Source organism: Panthera leo, chromosome B2 (assembly GCF_018350215.1).
Source record: "Panthera leo isolate Ple1 chromosome B2, P.leo_Ple1_pat1.1, whole genome shotgun sequence".
Lineage (NCBI taxonomy): Eukaryota > Metazoa > Chordata > Mammalia > Carnivora > Felidae > Panthera > Panthera leo.
Window position 1 is genome coordinate 124,567,750 of NC_056683.1, and position 26,381 is coordinate 124,594,130.

The 26,381-nt window shown below is 41.7% G+C and overlaps 1 protein-coding gene across 7 annotated transcripts in view; it reads left to right on the forward strand.

Annotated features, from left to right (window-relative positions):
• The window catches only part of ECT2L (epithelial cell transforming 2 like), an 81,593-nt gene that overhangs the window by 36,218 nt on the left and 18,994 nt on the right, over positions 1 to 26,381 (forward strand). For 6 of the 7 annotated variants that reach the window (XM_042939948.1, XM_042939944.1, XM_042939945.1 and 3 more), the window contains 10 exons: positions 840 to 1,092; positions 1,971 to 2,139; positions 2,889 to 3,027; positions 5,017 to 5,185; positions 9,126 to 9,254; positions 15,442 to 15,534; positions 17,543 to 17,725; positions 19,546 to 19,649; positions 20,048 to 20,173; positions 24,815 to 24,901. In XM_042939948.1, coding sequence (XP_042795882.1) covers positions 840 to 1,092; positions 1,971 to 2,139; positions 2,889 to 3,027; positions 5,017 to 5,185; positions 9,126 to 9,254; positions 15,442 to 15,534; positions 17,543 to 17,725; positions 19,546 to 19,649; positions 20,048 to 20,173; positions 24,815 to 24,901 — 1,452 coding nt within the window. The remainder of the gene's footprint in view (positions 1 to 839; positions 1,093 to 1,970; positions 2,140 to 2,888; positions 3,028 to 5,016; positions 5,186 to 9,125; positions 9,255 to 15,441; positions 15,535 to 17,542; positions 17,726 to 19,545; positions 19,650 to 20,047; positions 20,174 to 24,814; positions 24,902 to 26,381) is intronic. The other variant, XM_042939950.1, reaches the window with a different exon arrangement.

A 26,381-nucleotide genomic window follows, 5' to 3' on the forward strand; every position in this document is an offset into this window, starting at 1 on the left:
GGCATTTGGTTAGGCTAGGAATAGATGACTTAAATCCAGTCAGAGAAAGAGATTTTTCAAAGCTGGCTTCAGTCTTTGTGATAGTTGTCTAATTCCTTATCCTTGCTGATAAGGATCTCAGCTGAAAGCCTGGCGTGATCACCAAGGCTCTTGCCCTTAGTGAGCCCTGAATTTAACTTTGTTTCCTCTCCTCCTCGTGAGAATACCTAAAATTCTTTTCAGCTTCCCTGTCGTTCAGCCATAACTTTCTGCTTTGCTTCTCAGCCTGAGCTTTCCTTTGGAACTGCCAGATGCCTTGAAATGAAAAGTAATGCCAAATGTTGGGGTCACCTCTCTGGGTTTCCCTTCTCTCTGCGGTCATGGTTACATGAGACGTTGCATTCGTAGCTCTATACGCCTTCAAAGAATTGTTTTATAATATTCTGTCTAGATACTTGACTCAATTAGATCACGTGAAATTTGCTGTTCCCATATATCAAAGCTGGTTGCATACTGGCAACATCATGTGGTTCAACCAAAGGTGTTCCCAGTGGAAGGTTTGGTCTGAAACAAACTAATACACTATTGCTCAAAATCCTCAGAATCAAATCAATGCTATGGGAGCAAGTGTACAAAGATGACTAATACATATATTCATATGTAACGTATATTGTCATCAAAGACTACTTTTCTATGGAGTCAGGGATGGTTCTTGTTTGTTAGAGTCAAATTCAGATGACAAGTCAGCGGCACCAGAAATCTCAAGCTAAAGAAGTTATCTGTGTACCTGAAACATTATTACTAGGAAACTGTCCTTAAAAATTTCTAGCAAACTCTCTTTCTCATTTCTTTTTCTGTAGGACTGCTTATGGATGCCCAAATGCATTAGGTTTGGGTGGTTTCTGCCCTATACTCCAACAGATAATGAGTACGGTGCTTGGAAGCATCATTACATTGCTTGTGTGTCCAACTTAGATTGGCCAATCCCTAGGGAAGCTACTGCTATGTATGGGACCTTGAATGAACCCAAAAGAGAAGATGAGGAGCTACAGGAGAGACAAAGAGAAAAGTGCCTACGAAAAATAATTTGGGAGAAAATTGCGCTACGTAAAAGTGAGCAGCATTTGAAAACTCTATCTTATCCAACTATTGTAGAAACGAATGGATTTACACACAAATTCCCACAGAGGAGGATAGTTAGGTCTTTCTGGAATAGCATGTGGGTGGCATTCTCTAAAGTATGTTCAGGACAAGTTCTTCCCCCCCCCCCCCCCCCCCCGTATATTTCAAGTTCATGAATAAGAAAAAAAAGATTTCAGATGAAATACAGAAAGTCAAATATCAGTGCCTCCATTATTATTCTGGTTACTCTCAGGTTTAGGAGTTTAGGAGACCAAAAACAGGGAGAGAGAAGAATAACGCAGGCAGAAGCAAGTAAATAGGCTCAGGACAGAAGAATTGGGACTGGTGACAGAGAGGGAGGAATGAAAATAGGCACGGAAGCAGGAAGAATGGCATTAAAAAAAGCAAAGTGGAAAGGGAGGAGGGATAAGACCCACTCTCAGCTAAGCCTTCTGATTTACACAGTGCACAATAGTCATCGACAAAAGTGATTTGAGTTCTGCCATCTTTTTTTTTTTTTCACTGACTCACACCCGGTGAGATCCTAACAAATGGGAAGTTACTTGAAGCCAAGAAGAAGTGCAGAAATGGACGTGATGCCTATACATTGATTGACTGGTTTTCACAAGAAAAGGGGTGCTGGTTCTCTGAGCTTTGTCTCTTGACCTGACATGACTGGTAACTCGCAGCCGCAGTGCTGAGACAATAAGAAATCCAAGCAGAGTCTGTAGAAAGGGCTACAATTATTGCCATTTGGAGCAGTGCCCTGGTACGGCTTGATTTCTGATGCCTTTATCTAGGTAGACTTGGCTGAGAGAAGCAAGTAAGAACTGAAGTAAACAACTGAGCCGGTGCTATTTGTTTTTCAGAGGAGTTATTTAAAGTTCGACCCCCTTGGGCGAGCGGAACGTGCTGCTCTAGATTGTTAAAATCCAAATGCCAGCCACGTCTGTCCCAGACTGTGAGGGATCGAGTGGGATTACATGAAGCTTTGGAGAAACAGCTTGTTTTGGCATCCTTAGAAGCTTTGCCCAAGCGGTAAGCAAACCTCCATCTCCTGAAAGCTCAAGACCATCCCATGATACCAAGAATTCATTCTAGAATAATTTAGCTAACACGCAGGGAGCTTGTATAATTATCTGGCTCCTATCCTGTGAAACAGCAACAGAAATAACTCTTTAGTCCTCAAGACCAGTGGTCTTTAACATGTTCTCTGAAGAGGGAAATCTGTAACTTTCAAAATAAATTTTATATTTCAAATATTCTTGACCCTACAAAGAGGCTGGACTGTAGGACATTTTCTGTGCAAAGCTATTGAGCAAAAGTAACATTTTTTTTCAGAAATGTTTTTTTATGGAATAAGCATATCCAAATGGGACTGTGGGGGTAAGGGTAAGAGAATAGAGTCATTACTCAGAAAGCTGTGGGGACCAGATGATTTAGGAGATTTTAAATTTCTCAGCTGTTCCTCTTTAAAACGTCATTTTGAACCCCTAAGTATGTCACTATATTCACTCTGAGTGCCCGATAAACGCTAAATAAGTTCCAGAAGACCTTTCCAGTGTCCTTCAAATGCAGGAGGAGAGGCCCAAAGGCCAGCTCCAGTCCCTCCCCACTCAAGAACCCCATGTGCTGCTGTCCCCAAAAACCACAGGGAGAGACTGAGGTTCTACGGCCACATACCTTGTTCAGTATGAGTAATGCCCAGACAACATGTCGGTGCTCCAGCATCAAAATCAAATGAATAGAAAATTAAAATTTCACTTCTTCCCCTCTTTTCCCTATAGAAGCAATGTTTCTGGAAGCCATTCCTATCCTTTGTTATCAAAGAAAACTTGGCATGGTGTTCATAAAAATGATGACAGCCCTTCATATGCTTCCCAACTCCACATCATATTAATATCATCTCGGATTCCTGCATATGAGGTACAGAGTGTGTTAGGAGGCCTGCCCTTTTTTGAATTGGGTTGTTGTTTTTTTTTCCTTTTTCATCCCCACTAGAGGACGTATGGCAATCTTTTGGCCCCCATGTGTATGAAAAGGATTCATCTTCTGAAAGCAAAACGGTGTAAGTGGAAATTTACAGACCCAAAACACTTTTAAAAATCAGAAGTGATAAAGATACCCATAAATCAAAATTACTTTTAAGAAAGCATGAAAGGCCAAACCACCTTGCAAGTAGTTAAGTGTCCAGTGAATTCTTACTGAATTGAATCTGTTGCACTGAGTCCAAAAAAGAGCAAGGTGATTAAGGATTATTTTAAAACCTCTTTGGAATGCCCAAGGAATTAAATACTATCATGTCACCACCATTTCTCAAAAGAAGAATGTCAGGAATCCTAGTTTGTGACCTATTTAATGAGGTGCCATTAAATTAAAATATGTTCTTTCTCTGGGACACGTGGGGGGCTCAGTCGGTTGAGCGTCCTACTTCAACTCAGGTCATGATCTCACGGTTCGTGAGTTCAAGCCCAAAATCAGCCTCGCTGTTGTCAGCGCAGCGCCTGCTTCGAATCCTCTGTTCCCCCCTCTGCCCTTCCCCCACTTTCTCTCTCGGTCTCTCTCTCTCTCTCTCTCTCTCTCTCTCTCAAAAATAGACATAAAAAATGTCCTTTCTATAATGAAGTTATATATTTTAATTTTAATATGAGTAATAAGAACAATAAAGGAAGCACAAAGAAGACATAGGAAGCACATATTTTTAGAGATATATGAGTGTGTGTATTTGTATATATGTGTACATATGTATGCATTGATACACAGGGACATATTGAAGGGATGACACGGGGCAGGTTATATTCATTGGCCTACTTAGGAAGTGTTTTCAAAAAATTGTAACAAAATGGTTGCTTTCAAGATACTAAGTCAGTATTCTTTCTGGGCACCTAGAAATTGACTCTGATCATTCACAACCAGCCGACTTAGTGGATACACATGAAAGCAAGATCAGAGCTTTGATCTCCAGGTGGGCCCCAGATAGTTTCCCTGATGTTTAATAAGGGGCATCAAGCTGGGCACAAAGGATAACTGGTGATAGAATCTGGGTAAAACAAACAAACGAACAACAAAAACCAGTTAAAAGTGGGTGATGGGTATTAAGCAGAGCACCTGTGAGGAGCACAGTGTGTCATGTGTAAGTGATCAATCCCAGAAATCTACTCCTGAAACCAATATTGTGCTGCATGGTAACTAAAATGTAAAAAATAAAGTAGGTCTATCCTCCTATTTGTCTTCTTTACATAAATCTACGCCATAATTACTTATTTTATTATACATGTGATGGGTGTTTAAGCAAAAAGTAGGTCGTAACCGTGTGGTAGTTCTTTGTTGAGTGGAACTGTGTGACCTTCAGAAAGTGGCATGAGGTTTGCGGGCAAAAAAAAAAATCGTGGACTTTAATGACTTTCCAACATGTCTGCTGCTAATGAATTAACTTTATCACAATGAAAACTTTATTTGGTTGTTGAATTCAAAGCACAGTGGTTTTAATATTTATTTAAATGGGATATATTCAATCAATCACTATCGATAATTCAAAACTTCATAATTAAGAGGAAAACTTTAAATCTATTTTAAAAGTCCATTGCAAAATCACATGATCTGAATTTTATTATGTTTAAAAGTTGCACATGTCTTTGCACGGGTATGTACAAAAATAAAAAGACTGGAAGAAAGTAATCTAACTTGTTAATAGTATTTACCCCTGAGGGATGGAATTGTAGGTATACTTAATTTTCTCCTCTTATAATTAGAAAAGAAATGAAATTATTTAAAAAGAAACCAACAAAAGAGAAAGCTTATCTTCCTCCTTCCACAGTTTCTGACAAAAAGTCTTTAAAAATCAGAGCGTATTACATACCCATTGTCTTTATTAATAAATATGCTAAAATAATGGGCTCTGTTTTCATTTTCTAGATAGTAGTGGACAGCATTAAGGCAGGTATCATTTCTCTGGTGTATGAACACTGTGGCTTAACCTTGGAGAGCCTGCTTTATCTCATAGAAAAAGCTCTGGATGGACGGAAGGCACAGAGTATGGGGATATTTAGTGAAGGAGACAGCAGAGAAATCAATTTACTCCAAGGTAAGCTGGGAGATTCGAGACAACAACCAACTTTGCAGCAATGCCTACCACATGTATGACCTCCAGAATACTATTTTTCAATTTGCTAACAGAATTGATATCCTAGCTCAAAGGAGTCATAGAGGAGGAGTCCCTCTTATTCAAGGAAGGGTCAGCCTTTTTGTTCTATTCAGGCCTTCAACTGATTGGATGAGGCCCACCCACACTGGGGACAGCTATCTGCTTTACTCAGTCGGCTTATTCAAATGTTAATCTTATTCCCAAACACTCTCACAGACATACCCAGAATTATATTTGACTAAATATCTGGGCACCGGTGGCCCAGTCAAGTTGATACGTAAAATTCATCATCATACCATTAAACAAAAACTTCCCTTGTCCCCCTTATTCCAGCCTCTAGGAACTACCATTATGCTTTCTGTTCCTATGAATTTGACTACTTTATGTAGCTCATCTTAAGTGAAATCATACAGTATTTAACTTTGTGACTGGCTTATTTCACTTAACAATGTCATCAAGTTTCATTCATGTTGTAGCTTATGAAAGGATTTCCTCTACTTTTTAAGGCTGAATAATATTCCATTGTATATGTGGATCACATTTGGTTTATCCTTTCATTTGTTGATGGACATTTAGTTTGCTTCCACTGCTTTGTTTTTGTGAATAGTCCTGTAGTGAACATGAGTATGCAGATATCTCTTTGAGATTCTACTTTAAATTCCTTTGGATATTTATCCACATATGGGAATGCAGAACCATATGATAGTTTTATTTTTAATCTTTTGAGGAAACGCCATACTATTTCCCACCATTTTATGCTCCCTTGTGCACTGTTGCAGACAGAAAGTGTTCCATTTTCTTCACATCCTTGCCAACACTCGTTGTTTTCTGTGTTTTTGTTTGTTTTTAGTTGATAGTTAACTATCTTAATGGGTTTAAGGTGATAGTCATTATGGCTTTGATTTGCATTTGTCTAATGAATCGTGATGTTGAACATTTTTTCATATGGTTATTGGCTATTTGTATATCTTCTTTAGGGAAGTATCTATTGAAGTCCTTTGCCCATTTTCTAATGGGTTTATTTGATATTTTTTATGGAGGTGTAGATACCCTTTATTAGTCTAGATATTGATCTCTTGTCAGATATATGACTTGCAAATATTTTCTCCCATTCTGTATGCTGCCTCGTACTCTGTTTATTATGTTCTTTCATGCACAAAAGTTTTTAAGTTTGATGAAAGTATAGTAATTTTAATAGCAGCAAATATCACTAATAGAATGCATTGTACTTCCAAGTGGTTTATACCACAAAGGAAAGGATTGGCTGGTATCATTAATTTGTTATGGGTCATCTTTTATAAATGTTAATGGTGGGGCACCTGCATGGCTCAACTGGTTAAGCCTTGGACTCTTAATTTCAACTCACATCATGATTTCCTGGTTTGTGAGTTCAAGCCCCAAGTCAGGCTCTGCACTGACCATGTGGAGCCCTTGGGGTTCTCTCTCTCTCTCTTCCCTGCTCATGCTCTTTCTCTTTCTCTCTCAAACTAAATACATACATACATACATACATACATACATAAACATTTTTTAAAAATGATGATCGTTATCCTTTCCAGGGGGAAGAAGATGATGAGTGTTTTAGAACTAAAGTTTCAGTTTCTAGTCCTCCTTCTACTATAACTTACATTCTTTCCTTGTTATACCTAAGATAGAACTGTTTTAGCATGAAATCTTCCACCTTTGGGAGATGAGGGAAGAAAGGGAATAAGATGGTCAAGGATCTGGCTGGCAGGGAACTCACAACATGGCCAAGCGAATACCTGAATCACCCAGAAAACTGCCATCTCTGTGGCTATGTCGCCCAATGATCTATCCCAGCTGCTAACTCAGGAACGGAGCAGGAAAGCTCTGGCGGGCTGCCGGGGCCCACTGATCCATCTGGGGAATCCCAGGAGGGCTGCACAAATCGAAAGCATAGCTCCTGGCTGGGTTTGCCAACACTGTTGCTGAACAAATGCAGATAAACTCATGGCAAGAGAAGCCAATCACTCAAGAGACAAGGGTTTGGAAGAAAGAAAGGGAGACATTTATTTTGAGTGCCAGTAGCCAAGGAGAGTTGCAGGCTTGAGCCTAAACAACCGACCTCTCCACCTGCAAGACGGACACTAGAGTTTTACAGAGATGGGCTCAGTGAGGTACGTGCACGAGAGCAGGCAGGGGGCACGTGATCATGAGCTGGGGGTTGGTATGTGCTCAGCTCACCATCACGGGCAGAGAAGGGGACACATTGGGTGTGGTCTTTGAGGCATTCCATTGCTATCAGGGCTTTTCTGGTCCAACTGGAAGAGTCCAGTCATCGCATAACGTCTTGTGAATGCCTCAAGAAAGTGCAGTAAGAAACAGGCATAATGGGTTTTCTTTGGAGCATGAGTTAAGCAGTCTTGTCTATTTCTGGATTTAACTGTTGGGGTCTTTGGTTGAGCAAGAGGGCTTGCTGACAGCTAGAACTCAGCATGCTTGGGATAGGTTTAGTGAATTTTATTGTTAACAAAAATAAGCTGCTCTTGGTTTATCTTTACCTTATTTTTGTCTTTTTTTTGTTCAGGTTAGCTGTGCCTGGGGCAAGTTGCGTTCCACACCTGATTTTATATCCCGCCCCCCCCCCCCCCCCAAAGTAAAGCATGGCTACTAGTCAGGGTTTAAATTTACGATTAATTACATGGCAGCTTTCCTCTAAATGATGGAGAGGTAGCAATTGCAAATTTATGCCGTGGCATAGTAGGTTCACCTCTTACAGAGTAGAAGAGCCTGTTAGGGCTTTCTAACATCTCAGACTTTTTGTTCTCCAGATGAGACAGGTTTCTAAACTCTGCCTTTTTCTTGTTTTCTTTCTTTAAAAATAAAAAAATAAAAATAAATATATATGTACATATATATTTAATGTTTATTTATTTACTTTGAGAGAGAGAGAGTGTGAGAGGGAGAGAAAACACAATGGGGGGAGGGGCAGAGACAAGGAAGAAAGAGCCACTCTGTCAGAGCAGAGCCCCACTTGGAGTTCGATTCCACAAACCGTGAGCTGATGACCAGAGCCAAAGTCAAGAATCAGCTACTTAACCGACTGAGCCACCAAGGTGCTCCCTTTGTTTTCTTTATTAAATATCATAGTAACATAACAAAATACCTGAAAACGGAAGTTTTTCCCTCCATATAATTGTGGTGTTTCTGCAAGAGCTTTTGCCTTGAAACCAACAACAAAATGAAATCTCTTACTCCAGTGATCTCAACACGTCCTTCCGTTCTGTAACTAGACTTCTTGGTGGAAAGAAGTGAAATGTTGGGATTCTTGCCTGGCTTTGTTTTCAACTGCCTTCCTGGGACTTAAGAATTCAGAGTCTCCAGGAGTCCCTTAGAAATGGGTCCAAACACATTCTCATTAGTTGAATCATCATATAGAATTCCCAGGAAGTGAGCGTTTCCAGGATGTTTACCATCTCTGGGAGCCTTCTGTTCTGACTTCTTTTTTGATTGACAACTGTGAGAAACATTTTAACTTCGGAACTTGGTTGCAAAAATCTCAGGGCTTGACTGACCGTCTACCTTGGAACCCTGCTGTGAGCCTGGTAACACACTGCCGCTTTTGGGGTGTATATACTTTACTTTTGGGGTATATATACATTGGAGGCAGAAAGACGGTGTCCTAAATCAGAGCGCACAGCGTCCAATAAATTCAGAATGTGAAGGAGACTGTGGCCCTGTTGGGGTCCTTTTGTGGCCCCAGTGTGGTGCAGTGCTAAAGGAGAGGCACCCTCCAGACTGGAGTCTTAGGAGCAGATACTGGCTTTTTGAGTTGTGGTTGCTTTTTCACAAACCGCTAAGGGTTTCTGTTCCCGATAATGTTACAGACTAAGAGGACATTTTGATTTCTTTTCCTCAGGTTATAAAATTGGTATTAAAAATTTATTGAGGCCTGAAGTGAGAGACTTCTGGGAGAAACTAGGAAGCTACGTGGCTCCTGAACAAGAAGGGGGTCACGTGGACCTCTTTGTACCACTCGGAGCATCCGGTCAGTTTTGAAAGGCGGTGGTCGTGCCTACTTTATAGTGATGTTTTGTGGATTTTTGAAATGCCTTCAGTTCGTATGAGTCAGTCCCATGTTCCTCTTTATTTCTTTTTTTCTCTTATACCTCACGTACTCAGGTATTTAGGGGGAAAAGAGTTGCGGTTAGTTGTCAAAGTAACGAGGGGCAAGAACAGAAATAAAGTCACTAGTGGCAAGAGCCAGCCAAGAACATTATTTGTATTTCTTCTGGAAAACATGGTAAAATCAGCCTCCACTATACAGGAGAAAGTGCCTGACCAGCACAGAAACCATAATCTATCAACCTGGGAAAAGCCTCTCCGCTGTGTTCTGAACCTGGAAGGAATGAGCATGAACTTGGTGACCAAAGACCTTGAACTTGAATCCTAGGTATACCACTTTAGCTGTATGGCCTTAGGCAAGTTTGTGGACCTCTGTTTCCTCATACGAAAGTTAGGAGGATAGTATCTGACCTTACAGGGCTTGTGAATATCAAAATAATGTAAATACTTAAAAATAAATACAAATACTTAAATAATATTGAAAAATTAGAAACAGGTGAAGTGCTTGGTAAAAATGAGACTGGTTGCTGATCACTGAGGTTGCTGATAATGTTCAGCGCCCCTCGGTCCACTATCAGTCACTATAATTCAAAGTTGATTTCAGTACTTGAAGAGAAACTTTAGAAACAATAAGACAGATTCACTTTCTAGACATCTATTAAATAAAAGCTCTGCCATCATGGGCTTATTTTTTTTTTAATTTTATATATTATTTAATGCCAAGCAGAGCAAAGCAGAGGGAGTATAAGATTAAATTTTCTCGAACAGTTTCTTATTACCCATTCCTTAGGGAACTATGAGTCTTAAAGCTCTGTCTAATCCTCAGATTTCACTGAACTATTCATACATGCAAAGCATGCCCCTGCCACAGTTCAACCAGGGAAAAGGGAAAAACAAAAGAATGGGAAGAGGGTTAGAGGAAAACGAATTACAAAATATTATAATTTTTTTCTTATACAGTTATTATAATTATGTAATCTTAACTATAGAAAATAGGTATAAAAAAATCTAGGAGGAAATACAACAAAATATTAACAGCATCTATCTCTAGATGAGTTTTTCAGATTTTCTACATTTGAAATCAAATATGGGTGGTGTGGGATTCCTCGGTTTAAAATCTGTGTGGGGCAGGTGGGAGTGGCAGTGGGGTGTGTATAGAAAAGGGTTTGGAAGGATGTCAAGGTGTTAACAATAGATAAGTGATTTCTCTTTTTTTCTTTTTCTTTGATCTCTTATTTTTCCCGATTTTCTATAACGAACTAGTATTACTTTTATAATGAGAGCAAAGCAAAAATTTTAACTGAAGTAGAACAAAAAGAAAGGATTTGGGAAAGTAAAGCTTTGAATGGCTTGAAAATAAGGGCAAAAGGGAAAAAGAACAATAGATTTGGTGATAATAAGAATTGTCTCAGGGCGCCTGGGTGGCTCAGGTGGTTGAGTGTCCAACATCGGCTCTGGTCATGATTTCCTGGTCTGTGAGTTCAAGCCCCATGTTGGGCTCTGTGCTGACAGCTCAGAGCCTGGAGCCTGCTTCGGATTCTGTGTCTCCCTCTCTCTCTCTGCCCCTCCCCTACTTGATCTCAATCTCTCTCTCAAAAATAAATAAACATTTAAAAAAATTTAAAGAATTGTCTCCAGTGAAACGTAATGGCGCTCAGATTTCTCACCACTATTTTGGCCCCCAAACCATCTCTAAAGTTCTCGTCAAAGGTCATTTCCACCTGGATGAGCCATCAAGACCCTGATTCAGTCAAAAGATCCCAGGTTCTCAGTCCAAAAATCTCTTTTCTGCCACCTCGGTCATCACTCTTGAGCTTGTCATCCCCGGGAGCTGTATTACCTCTGAAGGCTTGATCTCCAGCATTTTTCTCCCTGAGTACCACTTCCAAATCATGTGCCAAATATTCCAACAACCATGTTCCAAATATTCCTACTCTAATAGTTTTTTGCCTGAAGATCTCCAATGCACACACTCTCACTTTTACACTATCAACCTTGCCTTCATCCTTGGTTCCTTCTTTGTTAAACCTGCGTTTCATGGTTCATCATTATCATTAGTTTCTTGCAAAGAATCTGAACTTCTTTGGCTCTCTTTCTCAGGCTCAATTCCAATGTTCCTTAAACACCATCATCTACCTAACCTCCGCCTGCCTGCACTAAAGCAGCTGAAGCCTGCCGAAAAAAGTAATATGACTTTTAATCTGACTTGACTTTGACGGCATAAATGCCGAATAAGATTGCAACACTGATGAGCACCTGGTAAATTCCTTTGGTAAATTCCTTTCCCACTCTTGGAGAGGACTATACCGTCCCTGCTCCTCCTCTGTCAATACTTCAATAACCTCTTTCAGCTGTTGACCTTGCCTTTTTCTTCCCTGAGAAAACTCCCGAATTCCCCTCCCACCACCAAATCCACCGCCTCCCCTCCCCCCACCCCACCAAATCCACCGCCTCCCCCCCCCCCCCCCCCCCCCCCCCCCCCGCTTCTTACCTTCGCTCTCTGTCTTCCCTTCTGTTACAATGGAAGAAACACCTCTGCCCAAATCAGAGATCCGGCATCCGCTAGGACTCTGTATCTCACCACCTTTCACCTCCTCACGGCCGCATTCCTACACTCAGTTCTCTCCGACAGCCTCTACCCTCTTTTATTGGGTCATTCCTATCAAATCAGGATCACCTGTAGCAGCAGCTCCTGTCCTAAAAAGAGAGAGAGAGAGAGAGACCATAAACTTTCCCTCGCCTATGTACCCTCACCTATATACGGATTATCTCGGTGGTTCTCAAACGTTCATGTGTATTTGAGTCACCTAGAGGTCTTGTGGTTTAAGCATGCGACTCCTGATTTCGGCTCAGGTCATAATCTTACAGTTCATGGGGTCGAGTCCCGTGTGGGGCTCGGCGCTGCCCCTGCAGGGCCTGCTTGGGATTCTCTCTCCCCCACCTCTCTCTATCCCTTCCCCACTCTCACTCTCAAAATAAATACATAAGACTTTTTTTTTTTTTTTAAGTACGCATTGCTAGACCTTGTCCTAGCATTTCTTACTCAGTAGGTCTGGCGGGGGCCGGGGGCGGGAGGTGCTGGGAATTTTCATTTCTAACAAGTTCCCAGGTGCTGCCGCTCCCGGGGCACGCTGGGAGAAGCACTGGTCTATGCCGACTACTTTCCTCACCCTTCCTTCGCTCCTCATTTCACGCACGCGGACACTCTTCCTGGAAACTCTCCTCCTTCCCTCCGTCGCCGGAACACCACCCTCTCCCTGCTCTGCCTCTTCCGTCAGCGGGCCCTTCCCGGGGTCCTTTGCCGGCTCCCCGCCCTCGGCGAGCTGCCCGGCCTTTCCCACCACCGCACTCTTTCCCTGGACAACCTCATCCGCTCCCGACTCTAAATCCGATCCATGTGCTCGGGACTCCCAAATTTGTGCTTCCGGCTCTGCGATCTCCCAGCTGCACACCCGCGGCTAGCTTGACGTCCTCATACGAATGTTTAGTTTGGGCATCTAGGAGGCATCTCAGAGTTAACATACCTAAAAGGCCGGGTTGCCCCCTCAGCACCAAACCCCCCCACCTGGCCCGGGATTCCTCGGTTAGGATATCGTCATTCGCTCAGTTGCTTCATAAGCCCAACACCTAAAATTTATCTGTTTTGGACATTATTTAAACATTTTCAAGCAACTTTACGAAGGTATAAGTGACACCTAATAAACCGTACTATTTAAAGGGTGCAATTGGCCTAATTTTGACATATGGATACTTGCCCTGTGAAACCATAAAACATCAAGATAACGAACCTAGTCACCACCCCCCCAAAAATTTTCTTCATGCCACTCTGTAATTTTTCTCTCCTACTTCTCCCCACCCCCAGCCATGAATCAACTGTCCTACTTTCTTTCACAATATATTCGCTTGTATTTTACAGAATTTTCTATAAATGGAACCATACATACATCGTGCACTCTTCTTTGTCAGGCTTCTTTCACTCAGAAGAATCATTGTAGATCCATCCATTTGATGCTTGTATCAATGGCCTACTGTTTTTTTTATTGCTGGGAATTATTGCATCGTACACATATACCACAGTTTGTTCAGTCACTTGTTGATAGATATTTGAGTTCTTTCCAGTTCCTGGGTCTTACGTATAAAGCTGGTATGAGCCTATGTGTGAACATATGCTTTTATTTCTCTGGATAAATACCTAGGAATAGAATAGCTGGGTCATATGATCAGTGTTAACTTTTTATATTATTTATTTTGTTAATATTTATTTATTTTTCACACACACACACACACACACACACACACACACACACACACGGAGCGGGGGAGGGGCAGAGAAAGAGGGAGACAGAATCCCAAGCAGGCTCCAGGCTCTGGGCTGTCAGCACAGAGCCAGACGCTGGGCTCGAGGCTCGAACCCACAAGCTGTGAGATCATGACCTGAGCCGAGGTCGGATGCTCAACCGACGGAGCCACCCAGGCGCCCCTGGTGTTAACTTTTTAAACAGCGGCTAAGCTGTTTTCCAAAGTGGTTGTAGAATTTTTCATTTCCACTGGCAGTGTATGAGAACTTGAGTTGTGTGGCACCCCCACACTGGGTACGTAGTCTCCTTAAATTTAGCCATTTGTGTGGGTGTGCAGTAGTATTTCATTGTGGTTTTAGTTTGTATTTTCCTAATGACCGATAATACTGAACATATTTTCATGTGCTTATTTGCCATTCATTTGTCTTCCTTGCTGCAGTGTCTGTTCAAATCGTTTGCTCATTTTTCAAATTAGGTTGTTTGTTGTCTTACTGAGAACTCTGTATGTAGTCTAGAAAACTGATTTGCAAATATTTCCTCCCACCCTGGGACTTATCTTTTCCTTCTCTGAACAATCCCTTTTGAAGAGATGAAGTTCTTAATTTTTGTGAAGTCAAATTTGTTTTTTTTTCTTTTATAGAGTATGCTTTCAGTGTCATATCTGAAAACTCTTTACCCAACTCAAGTTCACAAGACTTTCTCCTATGCTTTCTTCTAAATTATTTATTGTTTTGACTTTTAGGTTTCTGATTCATTGATTTGTTTATTTTACATAGTGTTAAAGGTACAGGTTGAAGTTTTGTGGGTTTTTTTCCTTAACATATGGATATCTCATTTTTCCACCGCCATTTCTTGTAAAGACCGTCCTTTTCTCCGTGCCTTCCTTTTGCATCTTTGTTGAAATCAGTTGAGCACATATATGTAGGTATACCTATGGACTCTATTGATTTCCCTGGACCATGTGTCAGTTAAAAGATTAGACCCCAGTAGGGCTTCCTGGGTGGCTCAGTTAGCTAAGCACCCAACCCTAGATTTTGGCTCAGGTCATGATCTCGCGGTTTGTGAGACTGAGCCCCACATCAGGCTCTGTGCTATCAACACGAAGCCTGCTTGGGATTCTCTCTTTTCTTCTGTCTCTCTGCCCCTCACCCTCTCCCCCTCTCTCTCAAAAGCGAATATATAAACTTAAAAAACAAAGACTAGACCCCAGTAAACAAAAGACATCCCAACCTTTCAGCCACTGCCATCTTTTTCCAAACAATTGAAACAGTTTGGAGTAATTTGTTTACTCTTAGACCACAAAGAGTTAAAATATATAGCCCAATATATTAGTTTCATTCAAAGTAACTCACTCTATGTGCTGAATTTAATAATTCCATCTTTATGCTGTGTCACTGAAGAAGGGGTGAAATTAATGCCATACTTAATTTTGACCGCTGTTTTTAAGTTTCAACAGTTTTAAGTCTGTATTCTTACAATGAGACTTCTCCTTTGAGTCAAACTATTTTCGAAAATGTATGTAGACTTTTCTCTGCCTTTGGCCTGAGTATTCTGAATTTGAAAATAAGCACCAGGTCAAACCCCATGCCATCTGTCTCCACCCTGTTGTGTAGTCCCCATAGATTAAGTGTTTGGACCTCGGCACTTAGGGGTGAGCTGTGAAGCGTTTGTGGACTGTTCCATGAGGGATTTGGATCGAAGACGAGAAGTCCTCGCGGCCTTTCTTGGCCAGCTTAGTGCTCCTAAGTAATACTTAACTGTTCCAAGGCAAAACCTGCGAGTAAACTAATGACAGTATTTTTGACTGCGCAGAGGCAGGAATAGAAGTTCTTTCTCAGCTGTCTCAGCTAACTGGCACGTTCTTTACTGCCCCCACTGGGATTGCAACTGGCTCTTACCAACACAGTAAGTACACGGGGGCTGACCACAGTGCCCGGTAACATCCACCAACTCCAGGGTCACCAAAAGACACAGCACAGCTAATAATACCGGTTCTGACTCATGTCAATTACTGTCTTCCATTCCTTCTCTGAAGGAATGCTGTCGCAATTCAAACTATGTTATTGCCTGGCGCTCAGTCATTTGCTGAGAAAGGGGTTATTTATTGCAGATATTCGCTTCAAACCATCATGTGGACAAACTCTATTGAAAACATCATGTTTTTAAATATATAATTTATTGTCGAGTTAGCTAACATACAGCGTATACGGTGTGCTCTTGGCTTCGGGAGTAGATTCCCGTGATTCATCACTTACAACACCCAGTGCTCATCCCAACAAGTGCCCTCCTCAATGCCCATCACCGATTTTCCCGCCCCCCGTGCTCTCCCACTCCCTTCCACTCTCAGTTTGTTCTCTGCATTTAAATGTCTCTTACGGTTTGTCTCCCTCTCTGTTTGTGACTATATATATATTTTTTCATTCCTTTCCCCCATGGCCTTCTGTTAAGTTTTTCAACTTCCACATGTGAGTGAAAACATGATTGTCTGTCTTTCTCTGGCTGACTTATTTCACTCAGCATAATACCCTCCAGTTCCATCCACGCTGTTGCAAATGGCAGGATTTCATTCTTTTTCATTGCTGAGTGAGTATTCCAGTGTATATATAAACCACATCTTCTTGATCTATTCATCGGTTGATGCACATTTGGGAAAACGTCACTTTTAACAGTTAAACGTGTATAGTTGCTGATCTAGAGAAATAATAAAGAATAATTCTTCTTAGTGAGATATAATCAATATAGTGTCATTGGGAAATAAGAATTCAGCTATAAAGTGATGGTGAAGGGGCTTGCTCAGGTTCCAATTCAACTGCATTACCTGAGAGGAAAAACAAAGAGAAAATACATCTGCGAGCAAAATTTGATTTAGATACTAAAAGTTGCAAATATTGAATCTAAATGTGACATTGGCTGACCAGCAAGAGGACCACATTGCTCTGCTACAGTAATGGTAATATAATCATTTCCCCCTTTAAAACTCCCTGGCCTCCTATTACCTGGGGTTTGGGGCCACGTAGAAACCATGTAAAGCATGACTTCTCTAATGCCAGATGCCAAAAGACTTTCGAGCCTGGGAAAAACTGGCATGATTGGAACTTGTAAGGGACAAGTTTCCACATATCTACAGAAAGCACATTGGCCTGATAGATTTTTGTAGCAGAACTCACTCGTTCACTTTAGTTTGTATCACTGCATTGCCATGTGAAAGCATATGGGGCCTTATGGAGAGGGGACATCAGCCTGCACACACTGTTCTTTCTGGGGAAGCTTTTCTTCTTTTTCTCCTCCTCTGTCTCCTCTGCCTTCTGTTCGTCCTCCTTTTCCCTCTCTTCTTCTTAGTTTTCTTCTAGGAAAACATCTTATACAGAGTTGTACATGTCTATCAATAAAAATGAGGGACAGGAATCAAATAAGGCTACCTATCCATTCGGGACAGAAAATCAGATTTAACATGCCACAGTATCATTCAGTAATTGATTTTCGAGGAGAGAACTCTCTTAAGCACCCATTGCAGTTTTATAGAGAGATTTGTAGAGAGAGAGCAACTCGACATGATGTAAGAAAGCTAGAGGGTTGGCGAGCCCAAGATGACTCTGGATGGCATGATGGGGAAGCCAGGCCGAGTGGGATTTTCTTGTATGTTCATTTTTAGGATGTAAAGCAAAGTCAGTATATTCTTACCCAGATGGCCACTCTGCTTCCTGATCTACAAATCCAGCGGCTACTTAATTTTGTTTTCAAATATAACATGTCAGCCTTATCTATCAAAGAATAGATAGGTATTTGAAATTATTCATTGTGTGCTTCTTGAGTTTGTAATTTTACCTTTGAAAGGAGACCATGGGTATTTATCTTAGTCTTCTAAGGAGAAAGATATTAAGCCTGCAATAATAAAAGGAGAAAATACTGTCAGTTCTCAGTGATTGGCTGGGACGACCGTGGGAAAGGGATCCCTTTGGCATCTACTTCAGTGAGTCAAAGCTGCAGATGTGGTCCAGCCTCGCGGACTTTCTGGAAGACACCTTGAAATCAGTAAGGAAACAGTTAAGTCCTCTCTTCAAGGAGTTGCGAAAGAACATCAGTGCCAAGATAATCGGTAAGAACTCTTGCTACTTTTGTTGCAGGTGAGTTATGAGGCCTGTTCTGCTTCCAGAGCAAATACAAGTTTAGGAATGGCTCAAGCAAAAGTTGACCTTTGCACCTGTTCAGTAAAACTTGATTCCCTTTGTCCTTCATATCTCCTTTCGAATGTAAGGAATGGCCAATGAGAGCAAATATGTTCATCTTCAAAATGCTGAAGCTAGTTCATTTTAAATGAAACCATCTTACTAATCCTGTGCCAGGCGGTTGTCGACCTACACAAAACTCACTAAGTGTTTGCTAGGCCAGAGGGCTCTGCCCCTTTTCCCCCCACAATCTGCTCTAAAAGGTAAGCTCCTCTTACACACAGCACCCGTTACTTAAATTGTTCTGGGGTGGTGTTCTATTTATTTTCTATATAAAATACTCAATTTGGCGATGGGCTCCATGGTCCTCCGCTGAGCCTACTGGCATCACTGAATTTATTCTCCCATCCACACTCCTTACTCATGACTGATTTATCACAATAGAGTCTTGGAAACAGTTTTCTGTATTGGACCTTCCCCTAAGTCAATCCCTCCTTTAAAATGAGGGGTTTTTGGGGGTTTGTTTTGTTTATCATCTGGGTAAATGACCACCCTCCCATCTTTAACTACCTATTCAATTTCTCCCTAACTGTTCCCATCTACCTTAAACACCCCTGAAATCAAGCCAGTAGTTAGTTGTGTCTTACTTCTTCCTTCCCTTCCCTGCCCTGTTTCTTATTGATGTCTTTTGCCACAATAACTGTCTGTACAAGAGCCATAAAACACAGCTATACATGTAGATATTTTATGTCAATATATGTTCTGCATCTCTTTACATCAATGCCTCCAAAACAGGGCAAAACTGGGAGTGCTATTCTTGGTTTCATGTACTATCCACTTGACCACGTTTAGTGGATGTTCAGCCAATACTGAAAAATGGTTATGAGGCTATAAATAGGGAGAAATTATTTCTCCTGGTTTTTTCATAGGTATTAAGCACCAAAAAGAAAAGTGAGAAAGTTAGCTTTTTCAAGATAGAAGAATTTTTTTTAATGTTTACTTATTTATTTATTTATTTTGAGAGAGAGAGAGAGAGAGAGAGAGAGAGAGAGAGAAAGCACACGCAGCAGAGAGGCAGAAAGAGAGGGAGGGAGGATCCCAAGCAGGCTCCATGCTGTCAGCACAGAACTTGATGTGGGGCTTGATCCCACGAACTGTGAGATCATGACCTGAGCCAAGATCAAGAGTTGGACACTTAATCGACCGAGCCACCCAGGTGTAGCAAGAGAGAAGAATTTTTAAATAATATTTGTAAGCAAGAAGAAGTTAAATGGAATAAAATCATTTTCACATAAATGTATGTTGTTCAAAACACTAAAAAACATAAAAGATGTCTGTGTAACTATGTTTGTATGTCATTTCCTGTAGACTTAAAGTATTTATGTACTTGAGCACATAGATAAAGGGGAGTGAGGAGACATTTTGGGTGGGATTGAGAATCTAAAATTTAAACTTACAAGATTTATTTTCACATGTTTCCTCCTTATTGCCCAATTTATATATTCTATTTAATATCAGCCTTACCAGGATGGGTACTTTTTCATATGCTGCACATTTGGTTACTCTTGGTCAATTTATATAAGATGATGTCCATGGGGGGTAGATAGCCCCCATGGCATAGTGGAATTTTACTTTTTATTCTTCACATTGTTATCCACTAAAAAGCAATGGTGAGGATTGAATTGTTTTCTGCTTGATCACATCTCTTACGTAAATTAATTACAAGGCAGATGGCCTTATATATTCGCAGGGCAATTCATGTTTGACCACATGAGTGTGGCTAACATTCTGAATAACCAAGAAATTGCACAAGCTCTGGCAGATGGACTGATGGAACTTTCAAAAGATAATTCTGTAAGTGTTTCTTCAAAGAAAGCCAACCTTTTTCTTTTTTTTTTCAAAGAAAGCCAACTTTAAAAACCCAATACTTAAATACATTTTTAGTTTGCATTGATTTTTTTTTAACCATATTATCCCTTTGTATGAACAGTTCCTCTGAGAGATTATATCGGGTTGTAAAACACAGCCACTGAGAGATCCTGGACAATAAGAGAACCAAAATTAACTACAAAGTACCATTTACGGATTCTAGTTGAATAATACTTACTTTGTTTCCTAGACTTAAATTAATTGGGTAGAAAGAAGACAACGCTGCTCTTTTCTGCTGCACTTTGATCGACCTGTATTTCAGATGAATGTTTTAATTGGAATTTCTTTCTTTTTTTCTTCTGGTGGGGGGTTGATTTTTTTAGGACAAACCTCTGGAATTTTTGTCAAATTTTCTGCTGAAGAAAAGTAGTAAAGAAAGCAAGGATTTCGGAGAAGACGTTATTCTGACAAAATGTGACCCAAAAGCAACATTCGATTTATTCATGAAGGTAAGGTTATTGCTGTGCTGTTAGACACACGTGATTAAGAAATTCATACACAGTAATGATAATTCTACTTGGAAAGCTTTCAATTTGTCATTTTTCCTACGAATTTCCTTTTCATGGATTATTATAAAAAAAGGGTGTTTTGTAGTTTCCTAATGAGAGTGAAGCCACTTAATACGGGAAGCTGCACTCCTTGACTAGAGAGACACGGTCTGGGCCCCGGGAACAGAGTCCATCATTTGCATTAAGCAGCTCGCTCAGTGGAGTCCTGAGATTGATTCGAGAGAAAACTTAAGAAAAAATTTTTTTCAACGTTTATTCATTTTTGAGAGACAGAGCAAGAGCAGGACTGGGCAGAGAGAGAGGGAGACACAGAATCCGAAGCAGGCTCCGGGCTCTGAGCTGTCCGCACAGAGCTCGACGCGGGGCTCGAACTCACAGACTGCGAGATCATGACCTGAGCTGAAGTTGGACGCTTAATAACCACTCGCTGGGTGAGCCACCCAGACGCCCCAAGAAAATGGTTTCATTTGCAGTCCAGGACACTTTTTTTTTTTTTTAAATAAAAGTAGGATGTGTTCTTTTCTTAGTTGAAATTCAGATTCATAAAAGGAAAAAAAGGTGGGTTTGAAGCCAGTTCTTCAAGCAAACAAGAATAATTTTGCCAGTACTATGTTCAGAATCCACCCATTCTTGGTTCAGTGAAATAATACGGATTCGGGAAATACGGAAAACTGCATTGTCATTCAGAGAGCTGGTTTCTAAGAAAATATCACTTCAGATGATGTCCATAGAATGTCACGTGATGCCCATAGAAAAATCACCTCTTGCTTCAAGGCTGGGGACACCACCCCAAACACAAACTCACCATGGAGACTGTTAGTGAGAATAGACCTGTGAGTTCTATCAAGCAGGCAAATAACAGGCTATTAACCTGCTATTCTGGAAGCCTCTCTTCACACTTCTTTGTGGACAGCACAGTGGAGGAGAGGCAACCACGGAGGACCTTCTGGCAGCAGCGTCCCCTCTGCCAAGTCCCCAGATTGCTCAGCAAAATGAAAGCCATGCAGTTATGCACACGCACCCCTTGGTTGTTACCAGAGCAGGACCCTTGGTTTAACCTGCCCCCCCACCCCCACGAAGTGACTTATTCTTCTCAAGCACAAGCTTCCTTTCGAAGAAGAGTCTTAACACATTTTCAGGGACATCTAAGCCTTTTATAGGTCAGAGCCCTGCTTCCCTCATGCCCCATCTCTGAATCTGTCTTTTCAAAAGACTCTTGCAGACCACGCATTAGTCAGGTTCTCCAGAGAACCAGAAGTAATAGGAGATATATATACATACATACGTATATATGTATTGTGTATACATGTATATATATATATGTGTATATATATGTATATACGTGTATATATGTATATACATATATAATATTTAATTTAATTTTAATATATATTATGTCTAACATATCTAATATGTATATTTATCCGCACTGTCAGCACAGAGCCCAGTGTGGGGCTTGAACCCACAAATTGTGAGATTGTGACCTGAATGGAAATCAATAGTTGGACGCTTCACTGACTGAGCCGCCCAGGCGCCCCTAAACATCTAATCACTTTAATAAAATAACACAGAATGTTTGGACTTCAAGTTGCCTCATTGCTGGAAAGCAGGCCTGCTAATGTCACATCACCTGCCAGTAATAGAAGTACAGAATCGGAAGACTCAATGCCTAGAAATTTCCTTGATTTAAAACAAAAATCAAATTAGGAAAAATATATGTTACATTCTTATTTGGTTTTCTGTTGTTTACTACTTAAGAGTTTGTGCACAAACCCCACGAAACAAAGTTGGGGACTTCCAGGAAGAAAAACCACGGCTTAAACATAGGTGTGGAATTAGGATACAATAGAGAAATCGAGTTTCTCCACACATCGGAGTTTATTTTTTAAACTGTAGATATTGGGGTGTCTGGGTAGCTCAGCGTCTGATTTTTTCTCTCCATTCAGGTCCTGAGCTCGGGCTCCTGAGTTCAAGCCTTGCATTGGACTCCGTGCTGGGCATGGAGCCTACTTAAAAATCGGCAAATACATAAATAATAAAGAAACTGTAGATATTTGTCCTGAAGAACACACAAACTTAACAGCCATAGGAATGGAAAATAATGGTTTCTGCTGAGATAATTGTTTTAGACCATTCCATAGGGGATTCTGTAAGAGGACTTGCCTGCCAAATCCAGGAGCACACACACACACACACACACACACACACACAGAGCCGTGCCTGAAGGTATGACCGGGCAGGGCCTACCCTCCATCCAGATGGCCCAGACTCTGCCCATATATGTATATACAGATAGAGGTATATGCACATGTCTGTCTGTCTGTCTACTACCATCTGTCCAATCAGATCCTATCTGTCTCACTGGGCAGTACTGACTCACTGTAGTGTTTACACTGATACTGTACAACCATGGCAACAGGTTACAAGCAGACCCATGGTTGTTCCTGAGTTCTACCTGTCAGTTTCACAGCTATTTCTGCCCCTAATTCAGGCACTGAGTGTCTTGTGGGAGAAGCATCGGCAATAATCTGGAAAAGGCAAACAAGGCAGGAAAGTTCCTACCATGTCATCAGTGGCCTCCCTTATATGTCATGGAGGGCGCCAAGGCACAGGCCCAGCAACCCCAAACAGTAGTTTCCTTATAAATGTGCCAAGTTTGTTGCCCCTGTCACTCCCTCTGAGTTCATCCCTAAAAAGAAAATAAGGGATGATGTCTTAAATTTAAAAATCGTCTCTAAAACGTAACGAAATTATACGTATCGTATACAGTGAGAAAACTTGTTATTTTTAGATTCAAACAAAATTCACACGCCAAAGCAACTTGCTATCCACAAAGAAAAACTGATGCTTAATAAAAGTGGCTGCTGCTGAGCCAGAGGTGAAGCAAAGCCCCAGTGTGAGTGAACAGGTTCTCTATAACCAGAGTGGTCCGGGGGGCCTTGCAGAAGCACTCGTGCGAGCTTGCGCAACGCGGGATGATGTCCCGGGTGAGGCGGTCTCCCTCATATGTGAGATCCACAGACGATTGTGTCCCGTTTCGATTCTCTTAACCTTGGGCCAGTTTGAGTGTCGTTCTCATTGCATGTCTGCAGCCACATCTATCTTTACAACTATTGGTGTCATTGTCACCACTGACGGCTTGAAGTCATCATGTCTCTATTAAATCACCATCACTGCTGTTTATGCTGAAAGAAGAGAGTGTGTTCCATTCATAGAAACTTTGATTTTGCCAAGATTCAAACTAGATTCCTGCCCCCCACCCCACCCCCAGCATAAGTATAAATACATGGCAGGCTAACAGGGGACATCCACAAATGGGGGAAGCAAAAGAAATGGTGGAAAGACTCTGGGGCGGCTGCGAAGTGCGCAGGCTCAGGTGGGTCCTCTGCAAACCGGGGAGAAGCCAGCTGACTGCGGCTGGGGGACCAGGGCTCTTACTTCGGGTAGCCATAAAGAACGGCTGCAGTTACAAAACAAAAATTCCTTTTGCCTGAGTAGAATAAGGCAAAAACAAACAAAAAAAAACAAAAACAAAAACAAAAAACAAACCAAAAACAAAGTCTTGGTTATACATTGATTTTTTTTTTTCCCACTCTCGCCATAGAACTCAAGGGGTTACCATGAGTAGTTTTATCTTTGACTAGGAAAGGCAGCAGTGATGAGCAGGAATCATCCTTACCTCTCACCACAAACCCGGGACCATTGTTCCCTTGCTAGGGAGGACCCTGCGGGCAGCAGGTGGGACTTTTTTTTGTTTTTCGATGTGCTACTTTATATGAAAGCCACAAGGGAACATGAAGAAGGAATAAGCTATATTTAAATGTGGAAACAGGTTCTAGAGAGAGCATGTGGATTGTTTCTGACACGTTTTTCATTAGAGTAAAAAAAGGGTGGATTTTACAAAGTGCTGTGCCCTTTTTCTTCTGGCCACTTTATTATTTTTTTCTAATGTTTACTGATTTATTTTTGAGAGAGAAGGGAGAGAGTGAGAGCAGGGGAGGGGCAGAGAGAGAATCCCAAGCAGGGTCCCCGCTGTCAGCGCAGGGCCCATCGCAGGCTGGATCCCATGACCCCGGGATCAGGGCCTGAGCCAAAATCAAGAGTCAGACACTTGACCAACTGAGCCACCCAGATGTCCCTTCTGGTCTTTTAAGATAAGCCATTTGTCCTCAACTGACAAATGACAGCAGAATTGAGGCAGAGGCCTGGAATGTGTGGGATTCCTCGTGCCTCAGTGAGCAGATAAGCCCCCCCCAACCCCCCACTCGCCCCCCCCCCCACCCCGCCTCAAGGAGCAGGGTCTCTCTCCTGCCTCCCAGGGAGAAGGGGGGCTGCACTGAATTCAGTTTCTCAAGTATAATGTAGTTCCTAGGAAGCTAAAGTTTACTTTTTTTAACATCAGATTTAATTTAAGAGAGTCATCAACTGTGTCAAGTGCTTAGTTCATTGTGCCTGGGGAGCACCGTGGTTGGGGCTGAAGGCAGACAGCTACTGAAAGCCTCCCGTAGGCACAGCACCCACTGGGCATTCAGACATCCCAAGGCCTGCCTCCAAATAATCAAGTCTGCATTTAATCCTCAGGAAAGAAATGTTAGACAAGACAACCCTCAGGATGCAGAATCAAGTCGCAGCAAAAACGATCTAAATTTTGAGACGCTGGTTAAGCTGGTAAGCCAATGATTATATAGTAAGAATTCTCCATTGTTTTGCTCCTGACCCCCCCCCCCCCAAAAAAAAAAAAAAAAGGCGTCAGCCTTTATTCTGGTTCTTTTTTCTTGACAGTTTCCCTTAGGGGGGAAAAACCTTAAATATAAGTGAGGGAATCCAACAGGTAGATTTTTCTTTTGAATATGTCCTGGTCTGAAAAGAAATTAACCAAGAAATGAACCAATTAACATCTTGGGAGCAAGAGCCATCTCTGTGCTACTCTGATTTTTTTTTTCTTTCCTTTTCCTCTAAAAAAATTTAAAAAAAAAAAAAATTAGAGAGAGAGAGGGAGACACAGAATCCGAAGCAGGCTCCAGGCTCTGAGCTGTCAGCACAGAGCCCAACCCAGGGCTCTGGGCTAGAGCCCATGAACAATGAGATCATGACCTGAGCCCAAGTCCAACATTTAATGACTGAGCCACCCAGACACCCTACTCTGATTTTCTAATATGACAGGAGGACAGCATTTAGAGAAATAGCACACGGACATAAAGCTTCACAGTTTCTAAATGACCCACCAACTCGTAGTCTGACTTCGAAGGCTGACTATAACATTCAGGGCCCTGTCTTTCTGTTTCCAAAGGGGAGGACGTGGAGGAGGTCGAGGTTGGTCCCATCCTGCCCTAACACACAGCACACACAAGCCGCTTTGCCTTTCTTCATCCCACGTTCGCAAATTCATCCTGTTTTCCTTTTCACAATCCCTTAAGGTAGATGTGAGCGACCACATTTTGTAGATGAGGAACTACGGTTAGAACACTTAAATGACTTCCCTAAAGTCACACGGCCTGCCGAGAAAGAAACTTGAATCCCACAGCCCTGAGCTCAACCGTGGAGTTCCTTCCCAAGCCTGGCCATGCTCTGGGGAATCCACCTGCCACAGTGTTGCCCGTGTGGACCTCATGGCGTGGGTGCTCGCTCACCCTCGGGTACACCCCCCGGAATCACCAGGGAGAAGGGGGTTCACATAGCGCCATGAATATGAGAGTATCTCATCTCACTGTTGGTCACAACACCTGACAATGGTTTTAAGACAATAGGTTTGACAACTGAAACCTTAATTTAAAATGATTAATATACACAATGGAATACTATGTGGCAATGAGAAAGAACGAAATATGGCCCTTTGTAGCAACGTGGATGGAACTGGAGAGTGTGATGCTAAGTGAAATAAGCCATACAGAGAAAGACAGATACCATATGTTTTCACTCTTATGTGGATCCTGAGAAATTTAACAGAAACCCATGGGGGAGGGGAAGAAAAAAAAAAAAAGAGGTTAGAGTGGGAGAGAGCCAAAGCATAAGAGACTCTTAAAAACTGAGAACAAACTGAGGGTTGATGGGGTTGGGAGGGAGGGGAGGGTGGGTGATGGGTATTGAGGAGGGCACCTTTTGGGATGAGCACTGGGTGTTGTATGGAAACCAATTTGACAATAAATTT